The sequence below is a fragment of the Lepisosteus platostomus genome, chromosome 1 (genome assembly GCF_059453375.1).
Source record: "Lepisosteus platostomus isolate fLepPlt1 chromosome 1, fLepPlt1.hap1, whole genome shotgun sequence".
NCBI classification, from domain to species: Eukaryota; Metazoa; Chordata; class Actinopteri; order Semionotiformes; family Lepisosteidae; genus Lepisosteus; species Lepisosteus platostomus.
The window spans coordinates 25400867-25420030 of record NC_142611.1 but is presented as its reverse complement, the minus strand read 5'-3'; the positions used below and the strand labels follow the sequence as shown (position 1 = coordinate 25420030).

The 19164-nt window shown below is 35.2% G+C and overlaps 2 protein-coding genes across 5 annotated transcripts in view; one reads left to right on the top strand and one right to left on the bottom strand.

Annotated features, from left to right (window-relative positions):
• atp8a1 (ATPase phospholipid transporting 8A1) overlaps positions 1 to 10357 on the bottom strand; it is a 347507-nt gene extending 337150 nt beyond the window's left edge. For all 4 annotated transcript variants that reach the window (XM_088627575.1, XM_088627593.1, XM_088627583.1 and 1 more), the window contains exon 1: positions 10044 to 10357. In XM_088627575.1, the coding sequence (XP_088483701.1) occupies positions 10044 to 10092 (49 nt within the window). In that variant the 5' untranslated portion in view covers positions 10093 to 10357. The remainder of the gene's footprint in view (positions 1 to 10043) is intronic.
• Positions 10358 to 16450: 6093 nt separating this feature from the next.
• grxcr1a (glutaredoxin and cysteine rich domain containing 1 a) overlaps positions 16451 to 19164 on the top strand; it is a 38746-nt gene continuing 36032 nt past the window's right edge. Inside the window, exon 1 of the mRNA XM_088633206.1 lies at positions 16451 to 16825. Within this exon, the coding sequence (XP_088489332.1) occupies positions 16451 to 16825 (375 nt within the window). The remainder of the gene's footprint in view (positions 16826 to 19164) is intronic.

Below are 19164 nucleotides of genomic sequence, written 5' to 3'. Positions count from 1 at the left end.
GTCTGACAGTGCTGCTCCAGCAGTGGCAGGTTCTGCCGCACCCCCTGTTCTGTGGGCGACAGCAGGTCCAGGTCATCTGCATAGAGCAGGAACTTGATTTCTGTGTCGTGTAGTGTGAGACCAGGAGCCGCAGACTGTTCCAACATTCCTGCTAATTCGTTGATATAGATATTAAACTGTGTTGGGCTCAGGCTGCAGGCCCCACGGCCAGTGGTGGCGATGTAATTAATAAATCTTTAATGACCAGCGAAATCCAGGAAACACTCAATGTCCTCTCTTTGGAAGGGAAACAGCCTTAAAACCTGTTAAGTTCCCTAAAGCTTTCTCAGTCAGGTATGTTGTGAATCTGTTGTGTTGTGAATAAAGCTGCCTTTATTTTCTTCTCCATCACCGCCTGCCAGCCAGCTCTCCCGCTCCCCGACCAGAGAGATCTCTGTGATTAAATTAATTCCCATTACATTACCATTCCCACTGTGCATAACAAGAAAGATTAATAAACATAAGGTTGTTTAATGACAGTCTATTGAATTTCTCATGGCTAAATAGTCAAGTCTACCTAAAGAGAAAACATATTTAAACCCAAGCAAAAGTATTAATGGTTTTTAACTACCATACTTTTATGGTACATGACTTTGCTAGACCCCTCTACTTTGAAAATACCTGTAAAACCGGTTTAATCCGTCACAGCCAGCACTCCTGCAGAGAGTGATGAAAACCGCGCTGGGCCACTCCAATTTGGCATTTTAGTTATGGAGGCGGAGACGCACCCCCCACCTCTGGTAGAGACACGTACGAAAAAAAGTTCATTCCAGCTACAATACATATATATTTTTGTGGTAAGAGGTAGCAAAACATCAGTATTTACTGCTAGTAATTAGTGTACGATTTATAGTTGAAATCCTGAGCCTAAATATAAAGTTAAAATCTCGACAAACGAAGCAATGTAGGAAATGCGCATACAGAAATAAACAGAAAATAAATCCGTTCTGACATCTCAAATCAGTTTCGATCAAGGTCTCTAAAACGAACAAGAAAAAGAGCATTTTCAGAGAGCAATTACGCTGTGTTTATGTAGAATAAGTGATTAGATTTATGAGCAATCTAATTTCTTATTTCTGAACATTATTACGCAGAAGACAAAAGTAGCGGTTTACATTGCATTGTGCATTGTGCTGCTGTAATACAGTTTAAAATAATTAAAAGTCTAAACAGTATCGGCTTTATTTATGGGTTGTAATTTTAAAAAAGTCAAAAAACCCGCTCAAAATGCAATTTAGAGCTTTCTGGCAAGAGGAGACACCCAAACTAATAATGTAACATGCTACTGTTTGTGCATGAACATAGTTATACTGTTATTTCTTTAGATACGCGATTGCATGTTTTTTTTAAATCCCTAGCGGGACCTGGCGTCCATCAGAATCAAGTTATAGGTTTCATTGCGCTTTGACAGAAACCAAATTTCCCAAATTTAATATGTGCTTTTCTATATTTATTGTCAATGAATTGTCCATAATATTGCTATTCTATTTTTTCAAAGAAATGTTTGTTAAAATAAAAGTCACAGCGTCGGCTGGATTTGAACACTGAACCTGTGGTTTAGTAGTCAGGCACCTAGACCACAGGACCACCCGCAAGGTCACATGAGGAGTGGTGAAACAGCCCTACACAAACAGTATCAAGAGACATTGTACAGCATATACTTCTTGTGTTGCAGTACATGAATATAATTATATCCTTATTAATTTCTTTAGATACGTGATTCCATATTATATTCCCTATTAATCAAATTCTAAAAGTATGCTTGTTGACTCCGGTATCGAGCGTATTCACAGAGAAGCTTAAAACTATCACTTTTTGTACACATGTTATTTCACATGTAAGTTACTGTAATACTGTATGTTTATGTTCCAAAATCAATATCATTTATGGCCTTCACACGCATTATGCTCCTATTCTTTTTATGCTCATCTACTAAGATTTCCCTTCAGAATTTCACATTAAAATTCCATACAAATATTCAATACTAAAACGGGCACAGTAAAGACAGTTAAATCTTTCTACGACCGACCAACGCACCAAGAGTGCCCCTGTCGGTCAACCAATCACGTACCGCGGTATGGCGATGATGCGCGGTGACGTAGCCAATTACCTGCGGTACATGTCTGTGCCGCACACTTTGAATGGCTGCATCTGTAGTATACATACAGTGTATGTTTGGAATTCCAATCAATTCCATTCAATACATTACATGTAATCTAATATTGTTAGTTTTATACACATGTGACGACACTGGTGGCAGTAATTATCTGGTTGGTGACCACTATTCTAACAGCAGAATTTAATGGCATAACAATGGATTTTGGCCAATTTGCCTTATATTTAGAAAGTCTACAAAAATTATCTATCAAACAGAGAACAATTTACAGACCTAGACATACCAGAAAGAAAAAAGTAAGGAACCTGAAATACCTAAAAGAAACAAGTATCTTAAGCACAGAGTGAAACATAATGTTTGTACCCTAATATGTCACTAGAATATACTGAAAAAATAATAAAGGTGACAACTGAATTCTCTGTCAACTGCCTCTGCCAAGTGCAAGCTGAGTTGTATGAGGCAAACGTAACGCTTGAGGTATAAATTATGTTGGTACTGAATGGCCTTTTGTAACATCAATGTGCATAAGATTAATTGGTAAAAAGCATAGCCTATAAACATAGAAAAGGTGTTGTACAATATGTTACCAGAGGTTCTTTCAGAAAACCTGCCTTATCATTGTGTTCTAATTCTGACTTTAACAATAACAACAGCCTACTTCTTAAACTTTGGATCTGCTTAAACTACAGGCATCTAATGTACATATACTGCACATCTACATAGTGGATCTTTGCATTTTTTGGATCAAAAAATAAAAAACTGAATTCCATTGAAGCTAACAATCTCCAATGAAAAATGTATTAACTTTATGATTAAATGGTTAATATGAATCTGCACTGCCAACAGTAGCTCAGGTAAGTGACATCTAAACTGGGATATTTCGATTACAGTTGTAAAGAGCATCTAAAAGATAAATTCATTCAGGAGTCAATACAAGCAATCCCAGTGGGTCTTTGATCCTGACTTGGTCTGTGCTAGGTTCAGATGTACAGAGATACTGTATAAACTGACCCCTTGAAAGACTAGACTAACATGAACAGGGTTAAAGCACAACATCATTATCTTTTATCGCCTCGATAAAAGCTACAGATGCAGCCACTCAGAATGCACAGCAGAACTTACTGCTGCATTAAACTGTCTTCGCCATCCTGCACCATACTGCAGTGCTACTCAGCACTGTTATTTCAATGTGTGATTCACTGGCCAAATACAATCGACAGATGGCACTTTTGGTGTGTTAGATGTTAGTGAAACAATTATTTCATTTAATCTATTTCCCTTGCCACTCGGAATTTTCAGGGTTCAATGGCCAATGCAGTTGGACCACCTTAAATTCCCACAAACACACACTTTGAGGTACACACTTTGGTTAGTCAGTGTAACTAAAAGGAAAAGGAAACTTTAGAAAGACATTTTCATGGAACCATGGAAATTGGATTATAGGCTCCCTGTATTAAGTTGACTTACATAGCACTGAAGAGTAAGACTTGTGCTACCACACATTAGTGAGAAACAGTCAAATAAGTAAATGAGTCAAATGGGTTTCCCACAAGGTTTCTGTATTGTGAAATAAAATACTATATATGCTTTGTTTGCTTTGTGAGAGAGAGAATGATTTATATTTTGTCTTAATGCTAATTAATCAATCTAAATGATAGAACGAAACTGAAAATAAACATAAAGAGATTTTGTTTCATATTCATTAACAAAAATAAAGTCAGACTCCCATGTTTAATCACACTGTTTTATTGTTTTACAAATTATTTAGTGGCAGGTCAGTAATACTATTCTTGCTTTTTTATGCAACGGGGTCCAGATTCGATCCCAGCTAATACTGAATTTATGCTTTTAAAAAACTGTCCCTTTCTTCTAAATTGTAAAATTTAAAATATATTTTTTACATGTTTTTTCCATTTTTTTTCATGCCGTAAAGCTGCCTACTGTATATGACTTTTGATCAATTTGCGAACCATTTTTATTTTCCTAGTGATTCTACTTTGAAGTGTAATGGAAAATTAAACTAATTTTCAATAAAATAACTGCTGGGTCAGCTACAGTAAAGAGATTATTTCTTTTTTAAAAAAAGGTTATTTTCAGTTTCAGGTATTGGGGATTCTATTAGATATTAAACTGAGGAAAAAATAATAAAATACATTTAAAATGTAAAACTTTTCTCCTAATTAGGACACAGGACAAATTATTTTAATTAGAATTCCTTACTGTAACAAATTATGTCAAGTTTCACTCTCTTGTGTAACAATCATGGCATTTATGAAAAATAAAGCTGATTAATTTTTGAAGTATTCGCTGCCACTTGAAAATATATTTCTTAAATTACTTTTGATTTAAAATATTAATATATATATAATTGAAGGCCAAAGATATATTCAATGTAAAGATCAAATTCTAATATAGCATTTATAAAATAATGATACAGCCATGACACTGAAAAAGAAGACACTTAAATCTTGACAAGGAAATGCGGTGGCTTTCATTGTTTGTGCTGTTGTTGGGATGGAATTCATTTCAAGCAAGGCAATATGGCAAAAACACAAAATTGGAACTTTTGGGTCTAAACACGAAGCATTACTTTTTATGCAAAATGTTGACTTTGCATCACTCTACTAACTCCAACACTGTCAAGCATCAGCAGGAACTGGGAAGCTCATCAAAAGACATCTTTGAGTGGCCCATTCAAAGTCCTGATTGACTTACTGTATGTTCTGAATCCTACTGAAAACCAGTAGAAAGATCTGAACATTGTCAATAAGCAACCCCCTGCCCGCATCTTGTGAGAACTTAACTAAATCAAAGAAGAATGGGAAATAATTGCACCAAGACAACTTGCATACTTAGTGGAGACTTGCAAAAACACCTGCAGCTCTAACAGCTGCCAGACACGCTTCCACCAAACAGAGTTCATACTGTAGATTTACTGTAAATACTTCTGCAATAAACATTCAGTTTATCCATGTGACAATAACATAAGTAACCCTTAGAAGTCTTCAAGCAAAAGTATGAGCATAGAGTTTATGAATAAAATACTAAGTTTAAAACACGTATCACTTTGCAATTCCACAAAATGGGAGACCACAGGAAGGGTCTGAATACTTTTGCAAGGCACTGTACAGTTTCCATTATTATCTTTGAGACCCATCACTTTAGTACTATAAAAAAGAACAGTGAATGTAGAAAAACCTTTATCTCACTGTAATATTATTTTCTAGTTCTCTCTTGAATGTAAGAAACATGACAAACAAGAAGAGGCAATTAAGTTCAGCAAGACTGTTAGCTAGTAGCTAATTGATCTGAGATTCTCATCCAGGATTTCTTCAAAGAAGCCAGGATACCAGCTACAACAACATCACTGGACCACTTGGCCATTCTAATAATCTTCTACCTGTGTTTGCTCCTTTTCTTTAACTGGATCTTTTTTTGTCTTTTTTAGACGGTGTAAGGAAAATGGCTGATTTATAAAGTTTATCATTGAGGTGTTAGCCAAACAAGAAATCATCAATATGCCTCATCAACATACATGAGCAAAGGATATTTTCTATGTTAATTGTAACTAGCATATTATTGAAATGGCTGGAGTATTAGAAAAACTTACCATAAACATCTCCAGGACCTCATAGTATTCTACTATCTGTCCCTAATAAAAATGCATTAAATAACTGACAAACATCATGATGGATTTAAAAAGAAAACTTCCACAGATATAAAACATGCAGCTTACAGTATTCACATTTAATGTTAATTTCTAGTGCCCAACATCTTCACTGTCAAGATTGATGAAGATGACTCATGAATAACTGAATAAATTGAGTCCCTTTAAAATTACATATGCTAGCATTTTGTCAGATAAAAAAAACACTTCTTAAAGTTGATTTTTTTTATGTACAGTACTTATCTAAAATCACTACAGTTAATTAATTCTGTGCACACTCACTTTTACTTTTACCATAAAGCTTATAGCTCTCCATGTAATATAAAAAAGGTATTTAAAGAAAGATTTAGTTTCAAACCTACACTGTCTAGCTAAAACACACACAAGACAATGAGAAGAAACTTTTCTAGCGGTCACAAATCAAAACTCAAAAATCATTACAGAATTAAATATTATATAAGGAAGAAACGTTTTGTTCAACATCAGCTCCTTGATTTTTACTTTTGGAAGTATTTTGAAACAATGTTTTTGTTCATAACATGAAAAAACTTCAGCCCAAACTAAGAATAACTCATTCACCATTATCTATTTCAGAATTCTCTACATAACCTTTAAACCACAAGTTCTCCTATCAATGCACTTCTGCATTTTATCACATGATGGTGATAAAAACACAGTTCCTGAAAAGTTTTGTGAAATAACATCTTTCACCACCTTCAGCTCTTTTAACTGATCTTTTAACCAATATTGTGGAGATGTAGACATATACTAGCACCTCTCATTTGCAATGAACTAGTCTATTTAACTCATACGTATGAGTACTTCACGACTGGATCAATCTTCAACCTACTTTGAAACGTATTAGTTTATCACTGATAAATACTGTAGTCTGACAATATTTATTAAACTAAATTAGTGACTAACATTATTTCCAGTAAATAATTCACTTTTAAATGTAATATTCTACAAAATAATAGTGAAAAAGATTAAATTCCCTTTCAAAAGGCAGTAAAATGTATAGAAGGAACATTGAAACTACGGACACATCGATGAAAAGTTTTGGGAATAAGATAGACAACTGTGCATTTTCAGTCCTCTGCAGGATTTCTTTGTCTACTATTTTTCTCCCATAAGAAGTCCTTCTTAAAAATGTTTACAAATTTGTTAAATTTTAAAAACAAAAGAACTAAAAGAATAAAGTATAAAGGTGTGAGCCTGGCCAATACCTGAATGGGAGACCTCCCGGATAAGCTAAGGGTGCAGGTGAAAATGCTGTTAGTGGGATAGTAGGGAGCGCTCATTCTGCAGTCTGTGTGGGTTCTGATGCCTCATTATAGTCTAAAACACTATACTGTAAAATGGGTGCAATCCTTTGGATAAGAGGTGTATTCCTGAAAAGAGCAGGTGTGTTACCACAGTGTCCTGACCAAATTTCCCACTGCCCTTTACCAATCATGTCCTTCTAATAATCTCCATCTATGAACTGGCTTCATCACTCTGTTCTCCTCCCCACTGATAGCTAATGTGTGGTGAGTGTACATCAGTGGTACAAGGAAATCCACATTACATAAACAATATGAAATAGGAAGGAATTATTATTATTACTAGTAGTAGTAATAATAATTTAACATAATTCACTGTCATGCCAGGCTTACTTCTCAGACCACTTGACATCCTTGTGGGAATGTGCCTCTCACTTTCCACCAATTTGCCAATTAAAACCAGGTAAATCTAAACACAAATGACTGAGGCCCAGACAACCTCTAGTGGTAGGTTAGCTGAAACTAATGCATCAGTCCAGCTGGCCTGCCATAACAGTGTAGAGACACCTACTATTTTTAATCCTGAATGCGACAGCCCATAATTTCAATGTTATTTTCAATATGTAATTAAAAAAAAAAACAGTATCTGTGTTCAATGGATTCAATTATCTTAAAACTGTAACATATCTCTCAGTCCATGCATTGCTCTATGTTGAACGGTTTCTGAAATTATATTTATGTCATTTGTATATAGATTCACATGGTGGAGGAAAACAGGATTAAGATTTTTTCCATGCTGTGATAACTAACATTGAAGAACAAAAAAGCTGTAATTTCAAATGGACATCTTTTCTTATGTTTAATCCAACATTCCTCTTTGATCTAACTGGTGAAGGTACTGTACTTCTCACTTTTCAACCTGATCTGTCATGATTCACTTACTGTAGGTGGTTACTACACTTCTGCAGTGGATGAAATGGGCCCTCTCCTATAAACAACATATTCTGTGATTTAGCTTTGGGATATTTGTTTTATTGTTTGGGATATATAAATGAAAAGAAGGTATATTAATTAAATAAATTATTGTTGTCTTAATGAAAACAATCCTGAACATATATTTAATCTAAATCCTTCTCACATTTTTTGTACTACAAAATATTAAGTAAGCACAAATATGGTAAGTGAATATGGTATGTAAAACTTTTCTACTTTAATTTTAATGTTCCAGTTGTCTCTCTAGTACTGAAGAGACATCTTAGCATCTTTCAAGAAGCTTCTAGATCTTAGATAGGCCAAATTCCCTCCTTTCATGTGTAAGCTTTCTACCTTTCTTACTCTCTTAAAATATTCAGACAATTCTCCCATAAATGATTAAATAGTGCATTATGTGTAGACATTTGTCACTATGCACTTTGTATTCCTGTTAATATTTTGTGTGTGTGCATATATTCCTTCATTTCTAGACAACACCTTTAGATACTGTATATGCAATGATTCAGATCTTCCATTAACATAACACACAACTTTCCACGATATAATTGCTTGTATTTCTGAGAAATACAAACTAGTACAGTACAATATTGTCAGGAACTTTCTTGCTATGAAAAACAAAATACAATTTACTGAGAAAAAATAAATTACACTCTTGAAGCTCAAAATGGACAATGTTAATATTAGTTCAGGTGGGTAGCTGCGTCAGCATGCGTAGGCTGCAATGTTAATATTAAACTATAAATATTGTTTTATTTTAAATTTTAAAACACCTTAATCATCCCTAACAAGGACAGACGCAGCTTTCACTAAAACTACTCCACTCCCTGTATTTCACATTCTTCAATATTTAGATTTACAATGTGCCGTAGCTCGGAATGTAAACTAAAACCTTTAAAAAATCTTAAACTTAAAGCATCCGCAGCAACGAGAAACAGTATGTGTGGAGCGATGGATAAAGTAAGACCATCCTAAACCAACCTGTTGAGTCACTGCATTCCGTCATTTCCGTTTATTTCGATACCACATCGTTTGAGACACAATACAGTTTAAAAAAAATAAGGGTGTAGTGTATTTAGAAATTGATTATTTCAAAATATCATATATTTACCCTTTAGAACATCTAACAAGTTCGGTATCTGCATTAACTTGAACACAAATGAATAATTCGAAGAGGGCTACAGAATTAGCTATGTAGCGCAATTGCGTAACAGGCCGAGGATGCTTGCAGATTTTATTTTTAAATATTAAATAACCTCAATCAATAAACGGGTTTAAACGAGTATACACGTAAGATATGTGTTATTAAAGCACAAAATATTTGATAACTACATAAATATCTTATATGCTCTGAAATATCAGTATTTCAAGATGAACCTGCAGACCTGCACTTTGCTTTGAAATGCTAAGATCACGAACTAAACGATATCTATTCAATTTCGCACAGACCTTTCTACAAATATTATGTATTTTTAATAAAAAAAATGTTATTTTTTTTATAAAGCGGGGAAAAGATTGGGAAAAGGGCAGTTGGAGGATCGCTGAAAGCAAATGCTGTATTTAAAATATGACATTAGCCAAGTGCCATTAGCTGGACGTGTGGCGCTGGCGGCTCTGCGGACATCCTGGTAGACTCGGCACCGAGCCTTGGCTGGACACCGGGTCCTCAAACAACGCCGGACATTCCCCGCAGCCTGTCAGCTTTTATCTAAACACACTTATAGCGATAAAAGGGTTTTGCTTCCTTGTTTCACATTTTAGAACTAAGTAAATAACCCAGCACATAACCTAAAAGATGATTATGTTAGCTGATATCGTTTCAATACACTTATTTATGTTCAATTATACTAGGGAATTACGAACAAGACTACACACACCCATCCTGCTGTAATGTTATAATGCTTAATTCAGTCAAGTGAGTCAGAAAGCCCTTTTCAAAAATGATAGATGGTGATTAGCAGCTACATACCTTCCACTCTAGAGCGGAGGTCCGACACAGTTTTCTGGACAGCAGGCATCACTGTGGAGCAGCCGACTGACGGGACACCTGTCAACTGCGGCTAAACCTCCTCTGATCCGTCGATTCTCTGCAACGGTCGATTAATCTAAAAAATTCTCCACACGTAGCACAATAATACTGCTGCGTGCGAAATAAAGATATTAAAATTATCGTGACGAGTTCTTGACGGTGAAAAAGAAAAGCGAAACTGAAAAGGGACTAATGAGTTCCGCTACTACCAATAGACTGATCAGCAACTGACAGCTTCTCTCCAGCTCTGAACAAGAACGAGAGCGCCTCCTTACAGTCTGGAGCAGACCACTGCACAGCAGGGGCAACACTGTGGTGGACTCACCGACTTCATAGTTTGCTAAGGTTTAGATTTAGTTCTTAAAAGAATACTTTGAATTACAGCATTGCAGTATATTAACATATATATTTAGTTGAGATCATTCGGTGTGTGCTTGTTCCTGTATTTTATCCACACGAGAGTACAAAGTTGTGTCTCACCCCCTCTGTGATTATATATTAGGTGGTCCCACAGAGTACCCGCATTTCAGAATTAATTTGAGCAACAAAGAGAATGGCTCAGCAGTCGGCTGTAGCCGTTTAATGCGTGTGCTGCTATAACGTGCTTTTTCTAGGGGGGAAGATGCCTTCTGATATAATTAATTTAAAGAAAATCAACCGAAAATTATTTTTGTTGCTCATAAAGTAATTTCTATTTTCTAATTTTTTAATTGTTTTTGCTTGGTCCGCCCACTTATTTGGTACCTAACTACATATTCTGTGAACAGTATCAGAAGTAGAATATTTCTATCGTATTATTACATTAGCTGGCTATCGGACAAAACAATTGCTGCTATATACGAGAATTATGTGTCTCAAGTTTTTTTATTCGCTAAAAGGCAGTAATTACTAGTTTTAGTATTACTAATGCAAATAAATCATCATAAGAGTTCATAATAACATAATAAGATTTATATAGTCCTCGTGGATGCGAAATGCTTTCTGATAAAGGCAGTATCACGTGATTCTCATGTGATCCGATTAACTGGCTTGTACTGAACCCGTGAAGACTTCAGGTGATGGCGGCGGTCGCATTTCAGCCACCATGGTTGCAAAGAGAAGCCCTAACATGTCAATTTCTGCCTTTCCAATATAATAGCGAATATATTAAATAAGGTATCTTGTAAATAGTTCCAGGTATTATTTTCCTTTAAATAGGAGCCATTTTAGATTTTGGTAAAAGTGAGCCAAATACAGTACATATTAAACTTTTTAAAGCACAGTTCACTTTTAGTACACTGGTGCACTTTTTTTCGTCTTGTTACAAATCTCTTCAGGAAATTCCTGTAAATCAGGTTTTGTGCTAATCTTCAAGTTTGAAAGATTTGTAAATGGTATATACATTATCTTTGTGATATATAATACAAATTTCACACAAAAGTATGCCTTTGAGGAGTGATCCAGTGTATTCATCCTTATCCTTTGACGTACTGTATAGAGCTCAGGGTAGTGGACAGCTGTTTTTAAGTGATTTTCCATGGGTTAGAATCACTAATGCCTAGTTATAGACCTTTCAGTGGACGTCAATCGAAATTAGAAAGCTCGCCATCTGGTGGTAGTTGACCGTTCCTGGACACTTCGTGGAAAAACAAGTGTTAGAGAAAAGTTAACTACTGTAGCTTATTGTTTATTTTATTATACCTTTGTATACATTATTTATTTCTGGGTCAGCAGCCATGTCACCCTGCAGCTTACAATTGGCAGCCCATTGAAGGTATGAGCCTGGTCAGTAACTCGATGGGAGACCTCCTGGGGAAAACTAAGGTTGCTGCTGGAAGAGGTGTTAGTGTTAGGCCAGCAGGGTCAGCTCAAAGATTTGGTTCAAACCACCAAATGGAGATGGGCGTGCTGACAAGCAGACCCTGCTGATGCGGGATTAACGCTAGGATGAGAGAGAGATTCATTATTTATTTCTGTAAAAAAATTTAACACGAAAAAAGAAGAGTGTGTGAAATATTTTTTGCATATTTTTTTAAGTAATATTTTGGAAATAACATGTTTGTATTTTGTATAGTATGTACTGTATGTTAAAACTATACATAGTCTGTAACCTACTGTCTCTAACATGGAGCCCAGAGCGCACTCACTCTAGCCTTTGGTGTTTTGTATAAACCCCTCCAGGATTATGTGTTAACCGTGTTTTCCCTTTCTGGGGAAAACTCTTCAGCAACTCTTTGATATAACATAGTGAGTGATGAAAAAATTAACAAGTGGAATTGGAAGTGCAGTAAAAAGAATGTGACAAAAATAATAGGAATTAAGTAGTGGTGGGACCAGCCAGTGGCTGAAAGACAATAAGATACATTCATACTGTAGTTACAACCTTAAATGGCTGGCCTTTGATGCAAAAATTTAAATATGTTACTATTTCTGTCACACTATATTTTTCAGGACTATCATGAGACAGGGATTATCAGATCTTATCCTGCAGGAAGATAAGTGATCATTTGAAATGTAAATGGCACTTTTAGTAATGAATTGTGGAGGCTGAATTTGAAAAGAAAAACTGAAAGCCATCCATATAGAAATTGCACTTATGAGTATTTCTGTGCTCATGTTAGAATAATTTAAAATGCATTTCAATATTTCTAACCAATAAAGAAAACAGAAGCCTGTGAAACAATTCTAGCTTCCAACTAGGGAGCCAATTCATATGCTATGTGAAATTTGGAAACATCAAAATGTATCACCAGCTGAATTTGAAATTGTACTGTATGTATGACTAATGATTGTTTTCTTACTCAGGTTTTAAGGAATGTCTGATTGGTAATGTCTGTATAAACAAACAAGACAGAATAAGGGTTTGACAGAACCATAATAGTTCCACCACAACAACCAGGTTGTGATTGTAATATAATAAAACTATTGCATTGAAGAGTACTTTGAACTGTAAAACTAGATTCCAAAACAAAGCAGATTTTGGAGAAATGAGATGGAATGGGATCAGTTGGAAATACAAAATCAGTATGAAATGAAAAACAAGTTAAGCATATTATGCTTAAAGAGATTCAGAGCAGATAATTTTGTTATAATGCAGTGGTCACAATAGATAACAAAAAATAACATATGACATAGATTTTCTAAAGACTTTTAATTTCCTCATATAAAGAATAATTTTAAAACCACATGTGGCAGGCATAAAAAATAAAGTATTGGTTTGTGTTTAGAACTAGTAAATGGACAGAAGTGAGAGTTTAGACAAGGGATAAATACTTAAATTAGAGTAATGCAATTAGTGGACTACTGGATGAGTCTGTTTTAGGACTGCTGCTCTTCTTAAAGGGGAACTGCAGTCCCATACTGTCAGACTGGTTATAAAATCTCAATAACAATTTAAATTCATTGACAGCATAGAACAAATTGTCAAATTTCGAATTAAGCATAAAACCGTGACTTTTAAGAAAGTGCTTTGACTCACCATGTTGTTGTAAACCTCTGGTCTCGCCACAGGCAAGAGCGAGCGTTCACTCAAATTGTGACGTGATGTGGCCCTTGCAGCTCACTAGTCACTGTAATGACTAATGCAATGCGTTGTACGAGCAAGAAAGTACAGACAGTACAGCAGACATTTCACCATAGATACGTTCCAGCGTGATCAGTATGCAGAGTTTACAAGTAGTATTTGTCAGCAAAACCTTCTCGAAGTAGAGAGCAATATTTCTATTGGATTAAAAAAGATGTTTTCACAAACCTGCTTGTTTACAATGTAATAGGATTGCTTCAACTCACCTGATATTTCCACAGAGACATGGACAAATCCTTTCTACAATTAAGACACAGGTTGACCATTCTTCTTTCATTGTTGTGCTGCAAAACACCACAATGTTTAATATATCTTAAATCTCACGAACCTACAGTACGTTACTGCTCCATCAGACATGTAGTATCCGTAAAAGAATAGAACAGTATGCATTTATGAATATTTGTCATTTTATGTTCATCACAGAACTGTGTAAGAGTGTACTGTTCAATTATACTATTGACATTGCTATTCCAACTTCCTTGTTACAGGCCTGTCTGCACATAATTCATTTCCCTCACTATCATTCTTAACATCTCTTTTGTTCACATTTTCTCTCACTTTTACTAACGCTCTTCTTTTCACAATATTTGCATAATTATGATTCACAGTCTGACAGGCCACATGTACTCATCCCCAGAAAAGTTTCTTCTCTGTCTCTGAGTCATGTGGAGAAGCACCATGTGACCAGCAGTGTCAGGAGATAGACAGGCAGCTGCTCTCCCTCTCTGCCCATCAGAGCCTGTAGAATAAAGGCTGTATCTCATGATATAAGGTTTCTTCACCTGACATGACTAAACACCCTACAGGAGAGCATACAGGAGAGAAGACCCACTGTAGTTTGACAGCTCTTGGATATCCAGGCCACAGCACTTCTCAGGAGAATATAAACACACACAACAACTGTATCATTCTTCAGGTTTAGAAGTGCTCCATACTGAAAAGTATTTCTGCATTAAGAAAGAGTTTTACTTTATTAGATTATACAGGCTGTTTAAATAGGACAGCTCAAAGTTACAACTCTCTGCAGCTGTCATAGAGTTTAAACTGCATTTTACTGACACTAACCTGAACTGGAATCTCAATCCAGTCACTTGCTCCAAATTAAAAATAGAAGCAGTAATAGTTTACTAACATAAGCACCCATTGATTTTTATATTTGATTTTGTGTTTCAATATTGTTGCCAAGTGGAAGGACCACTTCTGTGGTCCACTTTTGTGGACTGTAGTACAGTCCTGTCTTGGTGCTTTGTTCAGAAATAAATCTCATTATACCTGTACATATTGCAAAAAAAGTGTTACCACACAAGTTTAAAACATCTGGAGTTGAACTACATGTCCATGTTTCTAATGGCTGTTACAGAATGTACATTAGTGTCACCGATTTTAATATTACTTTTGACCTCGACCAGCTGCTAAATATATATTTTTATTAGTCTAATTAATTAGAAATTGGTTTAGTTATTTCATCTAAACTCATCAGTGGGTGTCTATGTCTTAACTAATACAGTCCTTAAAAGCAAAGGAGACAGTGATGGGTACTGCCACTATAAGAGAGAGAAAATTAAACAATCAAATGAGGCATTAGCATGATGATCCTCATCACTGAGAAAAACTAAGGTTGCTGCTGGAAGCGGTGTTAGTGGGTCCAGCAGAGGGCGCTCACCCTGCGGCCTATGTGGGTCCTAATGCCCCAGTATAGTGACTGGGACACTATACTGTAAACAGGCGCCGTCCTTCGGATGAGATGTAAAACCGAGGTCCTGACTCTCTGTGGTCATTAAAAATCCCAGGGCGTTTCTCGTAAAGAGTAGGGGTGTAACCCTGGCATCCTGGCCAAAATTTCCCATTGGCCCTTATCAATCATGGCCTCCTAATAATCCCCATCTATGAATTAGCTTCATTACTCTGCTCTCCTCCCCACTGATAGCTGATGTGTGGTGAGCGTTCTGGCGCACAATGGCTGCCGTCCATTATCCAGGTGGATGCTGCACATTGGTGGTGGGGGGGAGTCCCCATTCCCTGTAAAGCGCTTTGAGTGGAGTGTCCAGAAAAACACTATATAAGTGTAAGCAATTATTATTATTATTATGTCTCTAACCTGTCTGCAAAGTAAATTTTCCATTAAGAAATAAAATTAAGGAAGAAAATGGCACTAACAGTGAATGTTCTCTTTTTTCATACAGGAGATATTGATTAATGTTGGAAGCCTTTGTGGTTTGTGGTTTTTAAATGTCACCTAATCAATTGTCTTCCTTCAGCTGGTCAAATAAGGAGGCCAGGTCAGTCCCCATTGCTCTCTGGGGGAGTGGTTTCTCAGACCTGTCTCCTTCTACCGACCCTCTTAAAAAGAATTGTAAAGTGAAAGTTTAGTAATAAAACTGCATATTGATTAACAAAAGAAATAAAATGTAGTACTTTCTTAGTAAAAGTAATATAATAATAAAACATTTTTCTCTTCTTGTATTTTAAAGCTGTAAACACCAGTACATTTGAATTAATTATTTAATTGAAGGGTATCATTTTACTCTTTGTCTGTTTAAAGGTAACCATAGCTGATTTCAATTCATTATTAATCAACATGATGGCAGTGTAGCTACCTGCTAGTTTGCTGTCTTTTTAGAATGGATTGCCATGTGTTTATTAATGTCACTGAAGATAATTTTTTCTTAAATACAATTTAATCTCTTTAATACAGTTTAATACAATTTTTAATCTCCAAAATCTCCAATGAAATCAGAAGACTAAGATCATGTAAAATGTGCAGGTAATTGAAATGGAGCAGGAAATGCATAAAAGCCCAACTAGAACAGAAGCTGAGAAACCACAGAAAAAAGTGAGATTTCGAGTGTCTTCAGCTCACAGTGGGAAAATATTGAAGGAAGTCTTCAAAGATGAAGAACACACAGACTTTATGGATTCTGAATGTGCCATCAGCTCAGAGACAGAGCAGATTAACTTGCGCAATGAAGCAAATGGGCACCACAATGGACACCTGGGTTTTGAGTATGATGACTTGCTCCTGTTTGCTGGTGCCTCCAAGGACAAGGCTTTCAGCACAAAGCGAGTTAATATACTGAGCAAAAATGGGACAGTTCGTGGTGTAAAGCACAAAGTGAGTGCTGGTCAAGTACTGTTTAACAACCTCTCAAATGTGTATGGGGTAAGTGATGAGAATTTTATGGTAATTTTATGACATTTCCAACTTACAAGTTTATAATAGTTCAAATAACATTTATTTTTCTTGTGAAAATCATTCCTAGTAAAGTTCAAATACATTATTCTGGATTCTTTTTGGATCTTATTCTTGTTCAAGATTTTTGTTGAGTGAAAACAGAATAATTTTCACTTAGTATACTGCATTTAACATAACTAAAACTTGATATTTGGGCATAACCACAAATCATGTAATAAAAATATTTTTATTTTAATATTTCTCTCCAATATGATTCTAGAGTATGCAGACTTATAGGTTCATATCTCTGGAATCAAAACTATGGTAAACGTGCTGATGCACACATTACCATAGAATCCTTCTGCACTGATAATTAGTCCTATTTTTAAATAAAATAATAGTACAAAAGACATTCTGATTTATGATATTGTGTATTGTGATAATAAAAAAGGCATACGTTACATATACTGTATATATAAGAAATATATATATATACTGTGTATGCTTCATCTTCTATAGCTACAGTATATTTATAGTCTATGTGTTCTTGTCCTATATTTATATACACCTGAAGAAGGCTCCGCGACCAAAGCGTTGTGTTTCCTTTCTTTTCTTTTCAGCATGGAATAAACCCGTTACCTGTTCCTATATTTATATACATGCTTTGCACTTGTTCTATATTTTTATGAGCCTTTTGTTTTATTAAATCATATTTAAAATGCAAATAATTAGCAGTCTCTATGACAATATAATTATAGTAGGTACAGTTTATCTTTTAACCATTGCTTTCAAAGAAGTTGTGCCTGAACTGATGATTTTTGTCCACACCTGTGTCTTGTGTAGATTTATGTCTATACTTTTCCTTTCTGATGTGTAAGCTATGTGAGATCATTTTGAGGAAAAGGCCACTATTACTTAAAGATTAATGATCCAATCCAGTAAATGTAAAAAAGAAACTTAATAGGGTTAACGTGATCCTGCAAGATTTCTGAATGCTAGGAAAACAGTTAATAGTAGTGGTCATATTTAATATTCAATTTCAACAGTTCACATAACATGAATTGAACCAAGACTGATAAAATATCCTGACTGCATATGTTTTTTTCTGTTACTTCTTGATAAAATAATATTGCTACAAATTTATGGCTTAGTTATAATTCAGCTTGTTAGCTTATGTTTGTTGGCAAAGTTGGAGATGAACTGCAAAAAGAAACAACAGTTAAAGGCTAAAACATTTGAATAAATAGCAACACCGCTGTGCAAATCTCATTTAGATGAAATCAAAAGTATTATGCCACCAATGTCTTTAATACATATAAACCATCGATGGTTTGAAAGTATCCTATTACTTTCATTCTTGAAATCAGATTATATTAAATAATTAGGTATACATATATACTGTGTACAGTATATACAATACAGTATATAGGTTCACAAAACCTGGCATCAAAAATACAAGCAACAGATGGCTGGAGCTTCCAAAACAGAAAAAGATCTGTTGAATGTGAAGAACATTTTTTCTTAATGCAAAAAATTCTAAATGCAGTTATTTAGATCATATGTTGTCATTTGTTTTAATTAAAACTCTAACTTGTTTGGAGTAAAAAATTGTATACTGTGCATACAGTATCTCATCCATATTACTTTAAAGGTGTATTGTAACAGTTGACTATTTTAACTGACCTTGATCGGAAACAGACTTTCGAATGATTAATGATACTAATTTTAGTCGGGTCCTATGACATCCATATAGTGGAACAGTGAAAAGGAATAGAAATACAATTGTATTTTAGGTCTAGCTAGGTTTTCAGTATACTGTGCTGTCATTATTGGTTCATGTGTTTATTTATTGAGAATGCATATTTTCTAGCAGTGTTTTCTATCAAAATATTTTAATGAAATAGTGTATGAATTATTTTATAGATTAGGTTACTATTATAAATTTACATATCAGGTGCAGAGACTACTTTGCCTTGCAAGCAAATTTTAAAAGCTAACTATATACAGATGCAGCCATTCAAAGTGAGCGGTACAGAAACGTACCGCAGGTAAGACGACACGGGGTACCGCGGTGCGTGATTGGTTGACCGACAGGGGCACTCGTGGTCCGTTGGTCTGTCGTAGAAAGACTTACTGTAAACGTCTTTACTGTGCCCGTTGTAGATATTAAATTTTACCACTGAAGGGAAATCTTAGTAGCTGAGCATAAAAAGAATAGGAGCATACTGTAACGCGTGTGAAGGCCATAAACTATATGAATTTTGGAACATAAACATACAGTATATAGCTGGTCTTAGTACTTTAAAGAAAAAAATACACACCAGTAT